This window comes from Anabrus simplex, chromosome 6 (assembly GCF_040414725.1).
Source record: "Anabrus simplex isolate iqAnaSimp1 chromosome 6, ASM4041472v1, whole genome shotgun sequence".
Classification (NCBI taxonomy): Eukaryota; Metazoa; Arthropoda; class Insecta; order Orthoptera; family Tettigoniidae; genus Anabrus; species Anabrus simplex.
In genome coordinates, this window is record NC_090270.1 from 275,928,490 (window position 1) to 275,945,566 (window position 17,077).

General features: G+C 38.8%; 1 protein-coding gene across 1 annotated transcript in view; it reads right to left on the bottom strand.

Moving 5' to 3' along the window:
- The window catches only part of l(2)k05819 (transmembrane protein 94-like protein l(2)k05819), a 304,060-nt gene that overhangs the window by 110,412 nt on the left and 176,571 nt on the right, over window positions 1-17,077 (bottom strand). Inside the window, exons 13-16 of the mRNA XM_067150433.2 lie at window positions 8,891-8,984; window positions 5,761-5,975; window positions 5,454-5,674; window positions 5,201-5,325 (exon numbers count right to left, since the gene is read on the bottom strand). Coding sequence (XP_067006534.2) covers window positions 5,201-5,325; window positions 5,454-5,674; window positions 5,761-5,975; window positions 8,891-8,984 — 655 coding nt within the window. The remainder of the gene's footprint in view (window positions 1-5,200; window positions 5,326-5,453; window positions 5,675-5,760; window positions 5,976-8,890; window positions 8,985-17,077) is intronic.

The following is a 17,077-nucleotide window of genomic DNA, read 5'->3' on the forward strand; positions in this document are numbered from 1 at the left end:
TAGAACATGTGAATTTAATCCCATGAGCTGCATGCCTAAATATAACAGGCCATGTCAATGGGAAACATGTCATTGGTAGTAGTAAGCCAATAACAGAAGATGAGGTCAGCAGAACAGGTTGGACGAGGTTCGCTTACAAAAGCAGAACCACTATCCAGGGAGAGCAGTGGAGATCACAGATAGCAGTCCTAAGAAGGAAGAAGGAAGGACACACAGTGCTTCAGCCTGTCAAGGTAATGTGAATCCGTGCAGATTAACCACACAGCAAGAAGATACAAAATGTCCAGAGAAGTATAACTTAAATCAATGCCAATAGCTTCCTTATTATTTCATGATAATTGTCATTTAAACTGTAATTACGACTATGGCAAATCTTGCAATCTTCAATTTAAATTTTACATATTATACATTTGTTTATTATCATATGCAGTCAATTATTTCAAAATAAAGCAAGTAATCCCAAATGAGATGTGGGAATCAAACCACCATATCCTTCACAATATCTGTATAACGGCATGTGGTTCATTAAGCGTATTACCTCACACATTGAGAAATATGTCATGCTCTATCAATTCGTTACCTTTACTAGTAGCTGGTGCCCACTAAGTATTAAAAGATTGGAAGGTCTGTTTAATGTATGATGATCAGAACATAATAAGAACATATTCAATGGTAAACAATCATAAAGTAGTCAAAGGTCAGGATAACCATTAGGGTTGGGCAGACCAGAACAGTCAGTTGTAAGAGACTGTCCTCATTTTTTCTGTATTGAGATTCTGTTAAAAGGTGAACAATAAAACTTTGATTTCCACCTATTCAATACATTAAAAGCAATTATAAAATTAGGATCTCATCCTTATTTTATTGCTTAGTTGTTAAGACATTAATTAGTCTCGGTATAAACATTTCTTCAAAAACCATATATCTTTCGAGACCTTAGCTAGCGGGTCTTTCCTTTAGCATGCACGGCAGCACCACTCAGAGCACAGCACGGCTGGCGCAATGACACTCGGTCGCTAGCCGGTATAATGCGCACTTTTCCTCCCCACTACTCACGGCAATTCACACTTATAGAAATCCATTTCTAGTGAAAATATTAGTCTAAAACCTACCTGGCATTACATTTGATGTTCAAAAACTTGTCCCTCAGCTGTCAAACACGCCTGACACCTTGTAAATAGATTTGCAGACACTCGACGAATCTCAGCTCGTGTGATGTTCGAAGTAACTTGTGTAATGTTCCCTTGTAGTTCTTCTCTTGTGTGAGGATTGTTCACATACACTTTTCCCTTCAGCATCCCCACAGGTAATAATCACAGGGATTTAAATCAGGAGATCTAGGGGGATAATTAACCACACGATCTTCGAAAACTTCCCGTATTACCTCCACAGACTGATTAGCAGTGTGTGCCGTCGCATTTATCTTGCATAAAGTAACCATTACTCCTTTCTTCTTCTGGCAGCTCTTGAAAGAATGGTCTGAGTATGAGGTCTATATATTGATCAGCATTTATTGTTTCGCGGAAAAATATGGGCCCTATAATTCTGCGAGCACTTATTGTGCACAAACTCTTATTTTTACATCAGGAAGTGGACGGACATGCAGCTGGTGGGGATTTTCTGCGCACCAGTAGCGATTGTTTTGACTATGTACATAGCCACGTAAGTGTAGCCATGCTTCATCACTATAAAATAAAAGTTCTGGGTCAACATACCCATCGTGAACTGACTGAAGCAACCAGTTACAATACAGAACCCTAGCGAAACTGTCAGGTCCTCTTAAATATTGGGCAGGGGTGGGTTTGTACAGTTTTGCTTTTAACAGTTTTGTTGCTTTGTGGGCAGAAGATAATGACACATTAGCTTGTACGGCGAGACGCGACAGGGATTTTGTTGGAGTTCTTTCCAAGAGAGCTCCTATTTCGTCAAGCTTTTCCTTTGTTAAAACGGTTCGTCTCCTGTGTGATTTCTTGTTAAGAATGGACCCGGTGGTGCAGAATTGCTTTACTAATCTATGTACCGTACTCCTATAGGGAGGAAGGATTCCAGGAAATTTGCAAATGAATCGAAAGCGGCATTCTGTATAAGAAGAATGCTTCGCATAGCACAACACAATGAATACACGCTGTTCTACTGTATACATCACTCGTTAAACACACTATTAGTATTCTTACAGAAACTATGCTATTTTAAAGCTGACACTGGTGTAAAATATATTGGAAGGGGAAAGTGTTTATAGAAGATTTTATTTGTAAACCTTGTTAAGTACAGTACAGTGTAAATATTTTTGGTAACATATGGTATTTGTAACAACTAGATTTCATTTCTATATTTCCTGGAACTGTCCACAAAGGTGACATGAAATTTGGAACAGGGTGTGTTGGCCTTTGTTAGTTAGGATTCTAGAAAGTATGTTCTGACTGTTCTGGAAATGGAAGATTCACGATTGTGAGTATTCGAGAAAGTTATTTAAACATCGCGACTAAAGTAGGAGTTGTGATTGGTGAATCTGGGGGGCGCTAGGCAGGCTACTGCATTGGCTACTCCAAGGCCAGGGTTCCCTTTTAAAGAGAGCGAGGCAGCATTTCGTGGTCTGTCTGCCTTCTATCTCTTGACTGTCTGAAGTTTTGACGTCGTCAGCGACGCCTCGCTACCGGAATGGGCCACCCTGGGGTAAGCACTCTTGATTTCTGTTCCACCTTAAATTACATTTAATGTTCGCTTGCTTTTTCATTTAGGAGTTTGCCCTAACCTCACCCTGACTCGCAACTCAATTATTTCTGATGCCTTAGCTTTTCAGCTGGGCTTGCCTGTTGTTTTCGAGGCATTCCCCTTTCCTTGTTTTGCTAAACATGTAAATTGTAGTTTTATGTATTTACCTTGGGGTTTTGCCTCTAGTAGTTCCCTGTCACTTGATGTATGCTAGTTTTTCCTCTGCCCCGCATCAGAAGTGTTTTTGGTGTGGGACCAAGTTGAACTGGCCTCTGAGCCAAGTTTAGATATTTCTGATTTTACCCTTTTTCAATTATGTTGATCAGATATTTTGAAAGGTACATTTAACTTCACTCTAAATTGTTATAGCATATCACGTTTCTTCTTACCTTCCAAATTGTATTGTACAACTTGAGTTGTAATTAGATGTATGGCGTTTGCTGACTCTTTGAACTTGTAAGAAGCTATTGTCAAGGAGCGTCTAATTTTTGTTTCAGCATGTAATTTGTACTTTACAACCTGTGTATCAGTACTTTCCGTGTGGCTGAATTTGTTCGGAATTCATTTGTAAAGTCCATTTGTAAATAATATTTTGAAAAACAAGGATCACGGTTGATTTTTTCCGGAAATTGCAACCTAAGCCATCTCCATGCCCTTGGTAGGTTCCCAGCCCCTTTCCATGTTCCTGGTTTATTATCATCAAGTTGGCCCTACTGATATTTACCAGTGTTGTTATCGGCAGAGTTCCGCGTAGTTCAACAGATGTTTTATTGTGTGTGTAGTGTCGTAGGTACTGTGTAATTGCACTTACTTTCCTCCCTTTACTGTGTTTGGTGTAGCCGCTGAAGTAACGGTTACAAAAGCGAACACATTGAACACGCTACCAATGCCGCAGATGAACTGAACTATTGCTGTGTGTGTGAAGGAATGGTTATCGCTACCATACTGCATTAGATCATCTTAGCCGGTCATGTAGCAATATATCTCTTGGCAAATGAGTCACCCGGCCACGCTATCGCCTGCCGTACGTTCTCCTGACACACGGAGAAGGCTATAAGAAAGACCCTGTATTTTAACCTTGAGATTTATGAATCTGTTCTTAACGCTTAGGTACCTTAGCCTGGTTGGTCATTACATTGCAAGAGACTATCTTCATTTTTTCCGTATTTGAAAGTCTGTTAAAAGGAGAGCAATAAAACTTTGATTTCCACCTATTCAATACATTAAAAGCAATTATAAAATTAGGATCTCATCCTTATTTTATTTCTTAATTGTTAAGACATTAGTTTAGTCTCTGTATAAACATTTCTTCAAAAACCATATATCTTTCGGGATCTTAGCTATTTTAACCTTGAGATTTATGAATCTGTTCTTAATGTTTACCTTAGCTTCAAGGTTAAAAAAGAAAAAATGTCCTTGTATTAGCCTGTACAAAAAGTTTGTCAAATCTGCAGACTGGCATCAAAACATACAAGCCTTTGAATTCTTAGAAAGGCCATGGCTACTCAGTGGTAGAGTTATAAGGCGTCTACTGTACTCGACACTTAGTAATATTAACAGTTTTACAGACAGTAGGAATATTTTTGAGGTGGATCGTTGTAAAGATACGTACAACAGGTAATGCTGGCAAATTTTTAATGAGTTCTCTTTGATATTATGATGCCAATTTTAAGTTAATGCTTATTAAACTCGCGGAAATGTAATTGTGTAGCCGCAAGAAAATACGGTAGAACTAAAGTCAATGTTCTGTGTTAACGCGAAGACATAGATAGCTTAAAAATGCTTAATGTACAAAAAATGCATTGTGGCCCACAACAAGGACGCTTTAAAGAAGTGTAAGATGAAATTGTGAGGTATGTGCGTGAAAAACGCAAGAGCGGAATGGCCATACCATGGTGCGTTTAAACTTGTTGACCTTCAGCGTCCGTGTCTTCATTACACATCGCTAGCTGCTGAAGTCGACTGAAGCCAGCAAGCGAGATGTGCGTCAAGCGGCAGCCAGTTGTACCTGACGCTTAGTAAAAGTAACAGTTTTATAGACAAAAGGAATATTTTCCCAATAGATCGTTGTATTGCAGAGATGTGGAACAGGTATTGCTGGTAAATTTTCAATGGGTTCCCTTCGATATTATGATGCCAATTTTAATATAATGGTTATTAAACTCACAGAAATAAAGATAAATTGTGCAGCGGCACAAAAATACGGCATAACTAAAGCCAATGTTCGGCGTTGGCGTGAAGACAAGTATAGTCTAAAGATGCATACTGTTCAAGAAAGGCATTCATATGATTTCAAAAAGCACTTTTTGGGCCTGATTTTTTAAAAGGAAAAAGTAAGGGTCGTCTTGCTTTCAGGGTCATCTCGGATTTGGAAAAGTACGGTATATACTGGTTTAAATTATTATTATGAATTGATGAAGTGTAGGCCTACTTCACTGTGTCCCGATAAAATTCAAAATATAGACTAATCTTTAAAAAATAGGCTTACCATATCGATCTGAGCCTGATACTGCATGGTGACCATGCCGATGAACACCTGGTTGCACTGTAACTCAAAGCAACCTTCAATGTCACCAACGTCCTCTTCACGCACATCACTGCCCAACAAGGAATCTGTAACACAGCACTGAAATAGGACTACGAATAGTTATAAGGGGAGATGGTAAGAATTTTCTCTCCCTTACTTCCTACTTACAGTCAACATAAATTACTGTCATTAAACTGGAGGAATTCTACAACACCTGTGGAATGAAACTGCCCCATGAAGCCTTTACATCGAGGAAAGTCCCAGGCTAAGGGTGTTGGACTGCGATGGGGTACATAGAGATGTTTGCTATCCGCGGGTAACTCGAGGTACACATCCGAGAGTCGACTGCTCACCCCTCTCGTAAGAGGACGATAAGCAAATGCAGTGCAGTAAGCTGTCAGACTTGTGCGCTGATAAAAGTCTTGGACTTTCTTCCTGTAACAATTAAGAGGGCACAAAATTCAGTGAACTGAACTTCCTTCACACAAGTTGTAAAAACAATTGAATCAAACTCTTCTTGCCTGTCTGCAGCTGAAAGAGGACAAAGATCATGGCCATCCCAATACTCCACACAAGAGTCAAGGATGATATCTGCTGTGCCTTGAGTCATGAGTTGAAGCCCACCACGACTACGTTCCCGGACCACCACACCCACCATGTGTGGGAACGGGAACTTGAGCTTGTCGATAGACAATGAGCGGGCAAACTTGATGTCTCGGCGAACCACCTCAGCTTGCTGCAAAAAGAGACAGAATGAAGGACACACAAGTATTTATGAGATATCATAGGTTTAGAATAGAGACTGCCTAGCCAAATATTTTACGTGGCTGGAATCATACACTAACCAGGGGAATGAATGAATGGATGAATGATGAGAAGGCCAAATTCCACTAAGTTAGGTGTTTTCAGTTTCCACACCAGGCTCGCCAATTACATCTCCAGCAATAGACATCACACTTGAAATCTCATTTTGTGTCATTGTACTGAGAGAAGAACTTGTTTTAAATAAGTAATTAAGTCTTCTCTGTTTCATTATAAATCAAACAACACACCATTAAACCAATCAATCTTACTCAAACAATATGAAAAGGCTAGCTTAGGATAATATGTTGTCATGGAGCACTGTATCAAACAAGTCTATTTACCGATACCCTAATATAATACATGAAAAATAAAAGTCACGCATTTCTGTTGAATATATTACACATTCAATGTATTCTTCTGTTTTCAATAAAAAAATAAAAATAAAAAACCTACTCATCAGGGGCAAGTGAGCCAGTAGAATTTCCAATGGCTGAAGGGCCTTCATGGCCTGCATGGAGATGGTTTTTTTTGGTTTTAAAATAATTGACAGGGGAGATAAAAAAGAGACTGAGATATGGCCACATTTTCATTCATGGCAGAAGGGAATTATAAAGCAGATTTAATGTGACAAAATGAAAACTAGCAACCTGGAAGTATATTTTGAGAATCACTCCTGAAACTGTTCTAATTCAACGCCTATGAAAGACACAGGAAATATGATGATAAGAATAGCCTACTACCGACTGTGACAGTGAAATATTAGAGAATGTTTTAAAAATAAACATAAAAATTGAGTGTTAGTAACATAAGAAGACAGCTGTAGTAACACAAACTTGTAAAAGTACTTTATGTATTGCAGCATACTTTATTTTATTTAACTAAATTTTCATATCGTGATGGGATAACAAGTTCCTTAAAACTAAAATTTCTATTCAGGTAGGCAAGTCTTTTACTATCCATTAAAGTGATAAAACTATATCATTTAGAGTCATTCACAAGTTCGCCCATGTTTCAAGTTTTCCACTCAACAAAGGTTTTACTCCAGACCTTCGGCGGAAGAACACTCATCTTTGGGAGTACAAGAAAATTTTAGACAACTTTCAGTTTCCAATACATAATGACATGGAGGGTTTATAAAGACACCAGCTAGTATCTAGGCATTCACCAATGATCACTGGTAGGGAATTAACTATGGCAAACTTCAAACTTGTTAGTTCCTGGAAGCAAAGCTGGCAAGAAAACTGACCTCCGAGTTATCAAACTGTACTCTGCATTAACCTGTGAAATTCCTACATCAAATGTTCTACTTTTACAATACCATAAATTGTCTTTATTAATAAGACTACATGAAATGAAATGGCATATGGCTTTCAGTGCCGGGAGTGTCCAAGGACATGTCCGGCTCGCTAAGTGCAGGTCTTTTGATTTGATGCCGTAGCAAGACTACATTAAAATATATTAATGATACATGTTTTGTTCCGCTTTCGAGACATCTTCAGTCACAAACAAAAATCATTAAAAATATTGTTACGGACACAAAATAAAACCATTAGATAAAAAGTCTATGCATCTTATAGTGCGATGTTGTCGCCTTTTCCTACCATCAAGGGAATATGCTCCAGACTAGTCAGCCGCTGCCAGGCGTGTTCAGTTCGAACAACTCAAACAATTACAAACTATCCATATCGATAATGTAAGCTAATCAATATATGAAAAATATTTCCACCTAATCGATACCTTTCTTTTTATTTAGCTTTTGGCTACTTATAAAAACATTAATGATATCAGGACATGTTTTGATCGCTTTGCGAACATCATCAGCTGCTTACATAAAAAACAGCATACAACAATCACATAGTTGACATTAAAAAACTGGTGTTAGTAAGGGACGTATGGGTTGGAGGTTGGAGGGGAGGGGGGGAGGTAGTGTGCGGAGGGGGGCGGTTGTTACTAGGACGTTAAACTTAAAATAAATTAAAAATACTATCTATTAACTAGATGTCTTTGGTTTCATTTTAAGTCCTGAAGGCTTAATAAAATCACTTGTTGTTTAAAAACTAAAAGATATTTTTAGTGTTATGATCCTGAAAGTTTTTGCTAGAGTCTGTTTCTTCTTTACTTGACTTCTTGTTTCTTCTGCGTCACTTTTGTACTGTACTATGAAGCGTGATTCTCTTGCTTATCCTTTTTCTAAGTGGAAAGGGTGTGTCCGCTGTTGGTTGAATTAAACAATTTTTGTATTCATAAACTCGTCAAGTCGGATAGCTTGTTGTACAATCCCTGTCCAGTTTATTTCCTTTACTTGCCGTAATTACGGGTGTGCGTCTGATCCTGCTCCAGCTAATTGTAAAAAAAAAAAAAAAAACCACCAATTTTGATCATTTTCTGTCAATTCCCCAAATTTTAACTGCCTATTTGCCTGCCTATTTTTACCAAAATAAATGCCTGAACTATCGGGCTCTAGCAATAACATTGTTGGGAACCTGAATGGATTTGAATGACACACTCCACATTTGCAGCAAACATATTTTTTGAAGTGCTTATAATCTTGTTTCTAAATGTACCGGCATTTCTTAAAAGTGAATTTGAGTTCATCCTCAACTGATTGCTGAAGTAGGTGCTGTAGTTTGTGTGCTCACATATACAATTGGGAAAGAAAAAAAAAAAAAGAAAGTGGCTGGTTGTTAAGTACTATGCTGTTATTCATTAATTAATGATGTAGGAAGTAGAGGAAAACCACTACTAGGAAAGCCAAAAGTGGGATTCTAACCCTGGTGCTGCTGTTTCTCACTACTAGGTAAAGGGGCACTGATAACAGCTATCTCTTTGAATAAAAACTTTACTTACAACATGTCTGAACGTAGAAAGTTGTTCTTCAAGTGTAAATATATCCTGAGCGTGGTCAACGAAACCAATCTGCTTTGCCAATTCACACAGACACCTGAAAATATTGATGCAAGAAGATCAATTGCACCATCATATAAATAACAAATGTACACATGCAGTTCCTGACTATTTTATTGACACAACTTGAAGTTTTATTAGGGAGAGCCCACAGGGCTATTCATTTTATTGTATTTGTCTTAGTAATTCTGAACATAGCTGGAGAAGAAAAATAACAACATACATACATGCATTACATATGTCGTCATTGTCCTAGTTTTAATTTCTCTCCTGCAATTATTTCATTATCTGCATGCTCTATGTAGATGTTTTTGATAGGTTAGTAAACCAATCCTGGCATGAAACATATGGTCGCATTGATTGCACCTATGGAAGGTGGAGGACGTGGCTCGTTCTGGCGTTATTTACATCTCTGACATATATCTTTCTCCTGTCTTAGATGTTCGCGTTCAAACTGTGCAACAGCAGCTGAAGTGGTTGTGCACCAGCGAGTACGATCTTCTGCAATAGTATATGAAGTATACAGATCAATGTTTGTTCTCCTCCAGGTCTTCTTGAGTTGATTCTTATAGAGTTTCAGAGGGGCATCACGAGATCTCCTACAGGTACTAAGTTCACTACACAGGGTTTGTCGTTGAATTCTCTCATAAATCATATGCTGGCCACATGCCCAATCCATCTGAGCTGGTGACCAATGATGGTAGTCTCTACACTGTCCACCTTTGCCCTCTCAAAAACTGTTGTGTTTGGTATGTACTCATCCCATTTGATGTTCATAATGGATCTGAGCTTATGTTGGTGGAAGCGATCAAGTTTTTTGTATCGCAATGATATAGAGTCCTGGTTTCACATCCACAGAGCAAGGTGGAGGCAACAACTGCTTGATACACCATTAGTTTAGTGTATATTCTTAGATCTTTATTCAGGAAGATCTGATGTGTGAGAGGTCTGGAAGCTACATGGGCAACACAAATTCAGTTCTCCATATCCTTTTCCAATGAGCAGTTGCTTGAAAGAATACAGTATTTCCTAGATAGAGAAAGTGATCTACTTGTTCCAGAGGCATGTTGGAGATGGAAATATTGAAATTTGGGAAGACAGTTTCAAGAGTACCTTCATTTTTGGAATGTTGATGGTCAGGCCAAATCATGTATATGACCTACTGAAGCATTTAACTGAGAGTTGCAGGCCGTCAAGTGGAGGGAGTATTTGATGTTCTAGCCTTGGATGGTTCTAGACATCAGAAAATGAACTACTCTGCAATTTCAGAATCTCTCAGTATAGGTAAAAGTAAAATATTCACTGTCTGTTCAAAAGTACCCAGACATCCTTCTGTACGAGTAAACTAAAGCCTATAGAGCGTTCCAACCTTAAAATGCAGTACAGCAGTAATGGGAAAATTTCATCTCTTTCCTTCTCCCATGTTTTGCGGGTAGCGCTGTCCTACCCTAATGCAGCGGGTTTGCCAAATATCCGTAAATCAGAATGTTATCGGTTAAAATGGGTGAATATTGTGTTATGTACAGAATATCAAGACGCATTTGATGCCGTAAAAAAAAAAAAAATTTAGTGTGAAAATGGTAATATAATGGAAAGTTACGCCAAATGCAAAATCTTCATTGCAGAGAACTTATCATGTCATAACTCGTATTTGATATTCATTATTTTCCTAATTTTTTCCTTACTGGTAAAGAAACATTTCAGCTCGATGTAGATAAGTTTATTTTTAAATTTAAATTATTACAAAATGCAGTACAGTAGAGTCTCGCTCAACCGACCTTCGCTTATCCGACACTCCGTGTTATCCGACACTGGTAGTCTTAATTTGAACTTTAGGTGGATGCAATTCTGGGACACGAGGTGTGGAGGGTGCGACTGTGGGACAAGCACTGGCAGTCATGCGGTAGGATTGTTCAATGTTGTATTGGTTGGGTGCGGATGTTATAGTTTTCATATCCTCTGTGAGTATGGCAAGTAAACGTAAGAAAGTGATTGTTTCTGTGGAAGACAAGTAGAGTGGGTTAAAGAGACTGGACAAAGAGGAAACTCTCCAAAAAATGGCTTCAGATGATGCTGTTGGACGTGTTACAGTGGGAGACTGGAGACATACGAGGGAATAAATTGAAAAGTGGTGCTCTACCAGAGCAAAAAGTCATGCACTGAAAATGAGAAAAAAACAATGAAAAATGTGAGTACGAAAAAGTAAGTGAAGCACTATTTCTTTGGTTCACTAAAAACCAGGAAAAGGACTTGTCAATATCTGGCCCCATTCTGCAAGAAATGGCGGTGTATATCCAGAAGGAGTTTAATAAAGGGACCCTAATTTTACTGCCAGTGCTGGGTGGCTTGATCGGTGGAAAAAACTGTGCGGCATTGGGCAGCTTAATATCTGTGGAGAAAAACTGTCAGCTAAATCCGATGAGGTTGTGAAATTTAAAAGACAATTTCAAGAAATAATTCTTGCTGAAGGATTATCCGGTGATCAGATTTTTAATTGTGATGAGACTGGGCTGAATTTCAAGATGCTGATATCAAAACTCTTGCAGCCCAAGCCAAGACGTCTGCATCTGGCTACAGGCGTAGTAAGAAAAGAGTACTGCATCTACTGTACAACTGAATTAATAAGTCATTAAATAGAGTCCTGTAAAACATAGTACGTAATACAGTATAGCCTTCCTGTTTGTTTCAGTTCATTCTCAAAGTTATTCCGTATTATCCGACATTTTCGGTGATCCGACGTACTCCAGGTCCCGTTTAAGTCGGATAATCGAGACTCTACTGTATATGCATTTATTTTCAGTCATGTTCAGGGATTTTTATGTGCAGGCACAAAAAGGCCAGTCGCTGGCCAGCGTCTTTCCTATTGAATTTGTATGGGGGGTCAAAGTGAGGCAAATGGACTTCAGATATGGAAGTTATTTTTAAAACAATCCCAAAATTCTTATCTTGCTTAGTTCTTAATTTGTGACAGGAAGAATGTCTCCTTGAATTTTGGTTTCGCGTGTGACTCGGCTGGCTGGCTGAAGTACCGGTAGTGATCTCCCAAACATGCACTTTTAACATTTCCAGACAGTAGCATGCAGTGCAGTGCTCATTTTGTCAGTAGTATGTATAATAGTGATTAAATAAATATTTGTGACATATGCACAATTCTTGAGGGCAAGTGTATTTTGTTTGTGTCGTTCGGGAGTTCGTGCTCGTGCGTGGGAATCTTAGTTTGAAGAAAAAGTGCAGAAGGATCATGGCATGGTTAAAGCGAAGCAAATGGTCTTCGGATATGGAAGTTATTTTTAAATCATACCTCAAGTCCTTATATCGTTATCTCTTAATTTATGACAGGGAGAACGTCTCATTTGTTTACGTTTCACGAGTGACTCAGCTGGCTGGCTGGCCAGTAGCGATCTCCCAAACAGTGAGCTTTTAAATATACAGACAGTCTTGTGCAGTGGCGTTCATTTAATCAGTATTATAAGATTGATTAAATAAAGATCAGTGATAAATGTATAGTTGTTGAGGACAAGTGGATTGTGTTTGTTTATTTATTTATTTATTTATTCCTGACTTACATTTGTGGCGAAGTTAGGGCTCACGGCCCTCTCTTACACTTAACCACTATAAACAATAAAATTTAAAAAGGTAAACATAAAAGTAGGTAAGGGTTATTCTGCCTGAAGGCAGGTCCTCCGCAGAGGTGTTCCTGAGCCGGAGTTTACGTGCGGTAGGGTGGCCAGTTCCTTTCCACTCCTCCATTCCCTTACCTCCCACCAACAGCGTGTGGCAACCCATCCAACTCCTGACCACACCCAATGTTGCTTAACTTCGGAGATCTCACGGGATCTGGTGTTTCAACACGGCTATGGCCATTGGCTAAACATAAAAGTAAGACATAGAAATTCTAAAAGGACATAATACTACGGACAGATAATTCTAAGACTAAGTTAGGCCTACATATCAGTACGGCAATTAGTGTGACAATACTAATAATAATAATAATAATAATAAAAATGAAGAAAACCCATTCACACAACAAACACAAAATGATTCGCACAACTCAGTTTTATGTTCCCAGCAAAAACTTTTGGCAGGCAGATTTGAATTTATGAGAGGAAGTAAGGTGCCGAATGTTGTGTTTGTGTAGTCTGTGTAGTTGTGAGTTCATGCTCATGCTCGTGCGGAGGATTCTTAGTTCGAAGAAAAAGTGCAGAAGGATGTACAATGGATCGTCAAATTAAAAAGAAACGTTCCATAGGTAAACTCAGGAGAAAAGAACGCAATATTATAATGAGTGTCCTGGATTATTTTTTAAAAACTATGAATGTGAGTAGCACAGTCAGTGAAACAGCTAAAGCTACAGGTTGTTCCGAAAGAACAATCTAGGCTATAAGGAATGAACACGCATATGGTCCTTTGCGAACGCCCGCAAAAAAAAAAAAAAAAAAAAGAGACAGAAAAATGCAAGGAAAATTAAATATGATGAAATTGTGCAAAGTGGAGTGCATTGGGTGGTTCACTCTCTTTTATTTGCTAACATACCGACGTTGAACGTGATTTTGAGTCGGGTAAATGGAGAAGATTCTTTGCCACGATTTTCCAAAACTACGTTGTATCGCTTCTTACAAGATATAGGCTTTTGTTATTTAAGACGGGGTAATAAAGCAGCTTTCATTGAAACCGATTAAATTATTAATTGGAGGCACAGATATTTCAGGGAGATAAAACGTTTGAGGTCACAAAATAAAGTTATAATTTACACAGATGAATCGTGGGTAAATATTGGGCAGACAGTGACAAAAGAATGGAAGGATACGACAGTGAAAAGTGCACGGCAGGCCGCCATTGAAGGGGTGAGTTCGGGACTTAGGCCACCGAAAAGCCAAGGACCGTGATTCGCCTTAGTCCACGCGGGTAATGAACATGGTTTTGTTCCAAATGCTGAACTAACATTTTTATGCCATAAAAACACGACGGACGCGCACGAGGAAATGACTGGTGAAATTTATGAGAAGTGGTTTTCGGAACAACTGTTGCCGAACACTCCCGAAGGTGCCGTGATCGTGCTGGATAATGCCGCTTATCATTCCCATAAGTTGGAACCTTTGCCGGTAGCTTCTTGGTGAAAAGATGACATCGTACAGTGGTTATGTAAAAAGCAAATATCTTTTGACGACGGGATGCTCAAGCGAGAATTGTTGCACATCGCTTCTCAGCATAGGGCTCTGTATGATAAGAAGAGAACAGAAGAAATGGAAAAAGTGGCAGGTTGGCAAATTCTACGTCTCCCGCCTTATCACTGCGAGTTAAACCCTATTGAGATGGTGTGGTCCCAGGTGAAAAACTAAATCCGGTATCATAACGTATCATTTTTCTGCGTATAAGAACATTACGGAGGACAATTGGGCAAATCACGTGAAAGAAGTAAAGAAAAATGAAAGAGTTTTGTGGAAAGCAGATGAATTACAGGACGATGTCAATGATGAGCGGTTTTTAATACAACTTTCTTCATCGTCCGGATCATCCTCAAGTTCATCTCCCGAACTCATTTCATCCAAAGCGCGAACATCAGGCCTTGCAGAAATGATAGAAGGTGTACGTCCAATGTCTAAGAGCAACGGCAGTGATTAAGGTATGTTGAATTTATTTTACCATCCTACAAATATCAATTTATGGATGAATGAACTTAAAATTACAAACAAAAAATGTGGAACTGTGATGCCCTGTTTGAGTCACACTCGAGCATGATCTTCACGAGTCCATTTTGCAACAGTGCGCTCCATCTACGCTGTACTGCAATAGGCTTAAGATGCCACGTAGAGCACCATTTAGAGAGAAAATTAAGCCCATCCTGTAAGGAGGTTATGACTGTTAAAGAATCGATTTGACTGAATATTTAACATCATCTGCAAATGGTAAATTTTCACAAGAATGGGAGGATACAGAATCAATGACATCATCAATAAATAGGACAAAAAAGGAGGGGACCAAGGAAACTGCCCTATGAAACGCAAGAATATACCATAATACGAGTTGAACTGAATCTACAAAGAACCATGCACTGAGTTCTAGTACTGAGGAAGCTCTGTTGGAGAGTTAGGAAGCGACCATGTTAAAACATTCTGAAAGTTTATAGGAAAGAAGTGCATGGTCTACGGTATCGAAAGCCTTAGGAACATCAATGAAGTACACATCCAGCTGAGAACCAGCATTAAGAGCAGACGTTGCGCGATGGAACAGCCAGATTAGTTAGGCAGGAGCTTCTAGGAAGAAAAACTATGTTGCTGGGGCGATAAGGAATGGTGAAAGAAAGGAGATGGAGGTAGATAATCTTTTCATAGTTGCGTGACAAGGTGAGTACCAGTAATATAGAAATCAGGCGGTAGTTTCTGACATCAGACCTCTTTCCACTTTTAAGAATGGTAGTGATATTACTGATTTTCTAGAGATCGGGAAAATAGCCATGGTTAAATGTAACAGCAACAAGGTGGTAAACAGTTGTAGTGGTATTCTTGAGGAAGACAGGACTTAGGCCATTTGGACCAGTGAGTTTATTTTCTGGTAGGGAGGAAAGTATCTGATTCAGAGGTGAAGAGATTACTTAGACTATGAGAAAGAACAGATTCAATATTCAGAAAATTTGGGAACTGAACAGGTGCGACAAAATAAGAAGCAAAGACTACATTGAAAATTTCCGGTCTTACTACCACTATCATACCAAGTCACTGTATGTGGCACACGCTTAGTATTTTTCCTCTGTTGTTTGTTACAGACCAGAATTTCTACGCAGGCAGAGGTTATGCAGTTCTCAGTTCTAAAACCCCCATTTTAGAGAGAGAGAGAGAGAGAGAGAGAGAGAGAGAGAGAGAGAAAGGGGGGGGGGGTGATTAACAGCCTGCCAATCGATCTTGCACCACATGGGAACACAGTTCCTGCTGGTAAAGGGTCGATGACATAACGGGGGGCTGGGAAGGGACAAGAGGAAGTTGCCTCTACAAACTTGTGGTTCAATTTTAAAATACTTTGCCCCATAGAAACAGCTGAAGGATCAATGGAAGAGAACCGGTAGTTGAGAAGACTATCTCCAGAAGTGTTTTCAAGGACGTACTGTATGAGGCCTAGGCCCATAATATAATGGTCGAGATACCATCTTTTGAGGTTATTAGAAGAGACACCTTACATAGAGAAATTCCAAGATGTAGAGAGGTTAAACTCAACCCAGGATAATGACCTTAGCATTCAGATTAATGGTTCTCATTATACAAGAGAGAAAAATTTAAAAATGACTGAGGTTTGACTGAGGTGGTCTGTAAACAAAAGCAACTAGATATTTAGTATGGTGACATTTCACTTCAACCCAAACAGCTTCATAGTCACTACTTAACAGTATCAAGGGTTGTGTGCCATTTGGATTTAACGACCAGGAAGAACCCCAACCCCGAGATCCACGGTCTGTTCTGAAAATGTAAAACTCTTTGGAAAGAGGGATTTCCAGGTCTAAAACTAAGTCAGTTAACCAACTTGGAGAGAAAATGACAATATCGAAAGGTCATCAACAACAACATCTCTCTCTTTCAACTTTTCTCCATGTCCTTTTACTTTCTTGATATTATTTTTGCTTTCTCATTTATTCTCTCTGTTTCATTCTTGCCATGCTTTCTTTCTCTCTTAACCGTCTCATCCCATCTCGTGGATGTTCTGCCACAAATTCTCTATGCACAACTTACAAATGCAGTTTTATACTTGGGACATTTCTTTTGCACATTTTCCAATTTTGTGTCTAGAATGTTATATTTCAGGATCTCCCAAAAACGTTCCTGTACTTTTTTTTGGTGCCATTTAATTTCCATACTTGTATTTACTTCTCTTTTGTCTACTTTATTCCCATTTTTTTCCACTTTCATCCTTGCTATCACTACTCAATGATCTCCATCAAAAGCTTCTCCTTGAAGAGCTGTTATCTACACTACACATATAACAAAACTGAAGGTTGGATTTCATTTATATCTGTATGTCAGTCTGCCTGTTCCACTTTAACTCTTAAACAACTCACCCAATTTCAATGAATATCAAACATATATATTAGTTCAACACACATAGGATAGGTATGCAGTTTCAATCCCTTAACGGAGCCCTGTA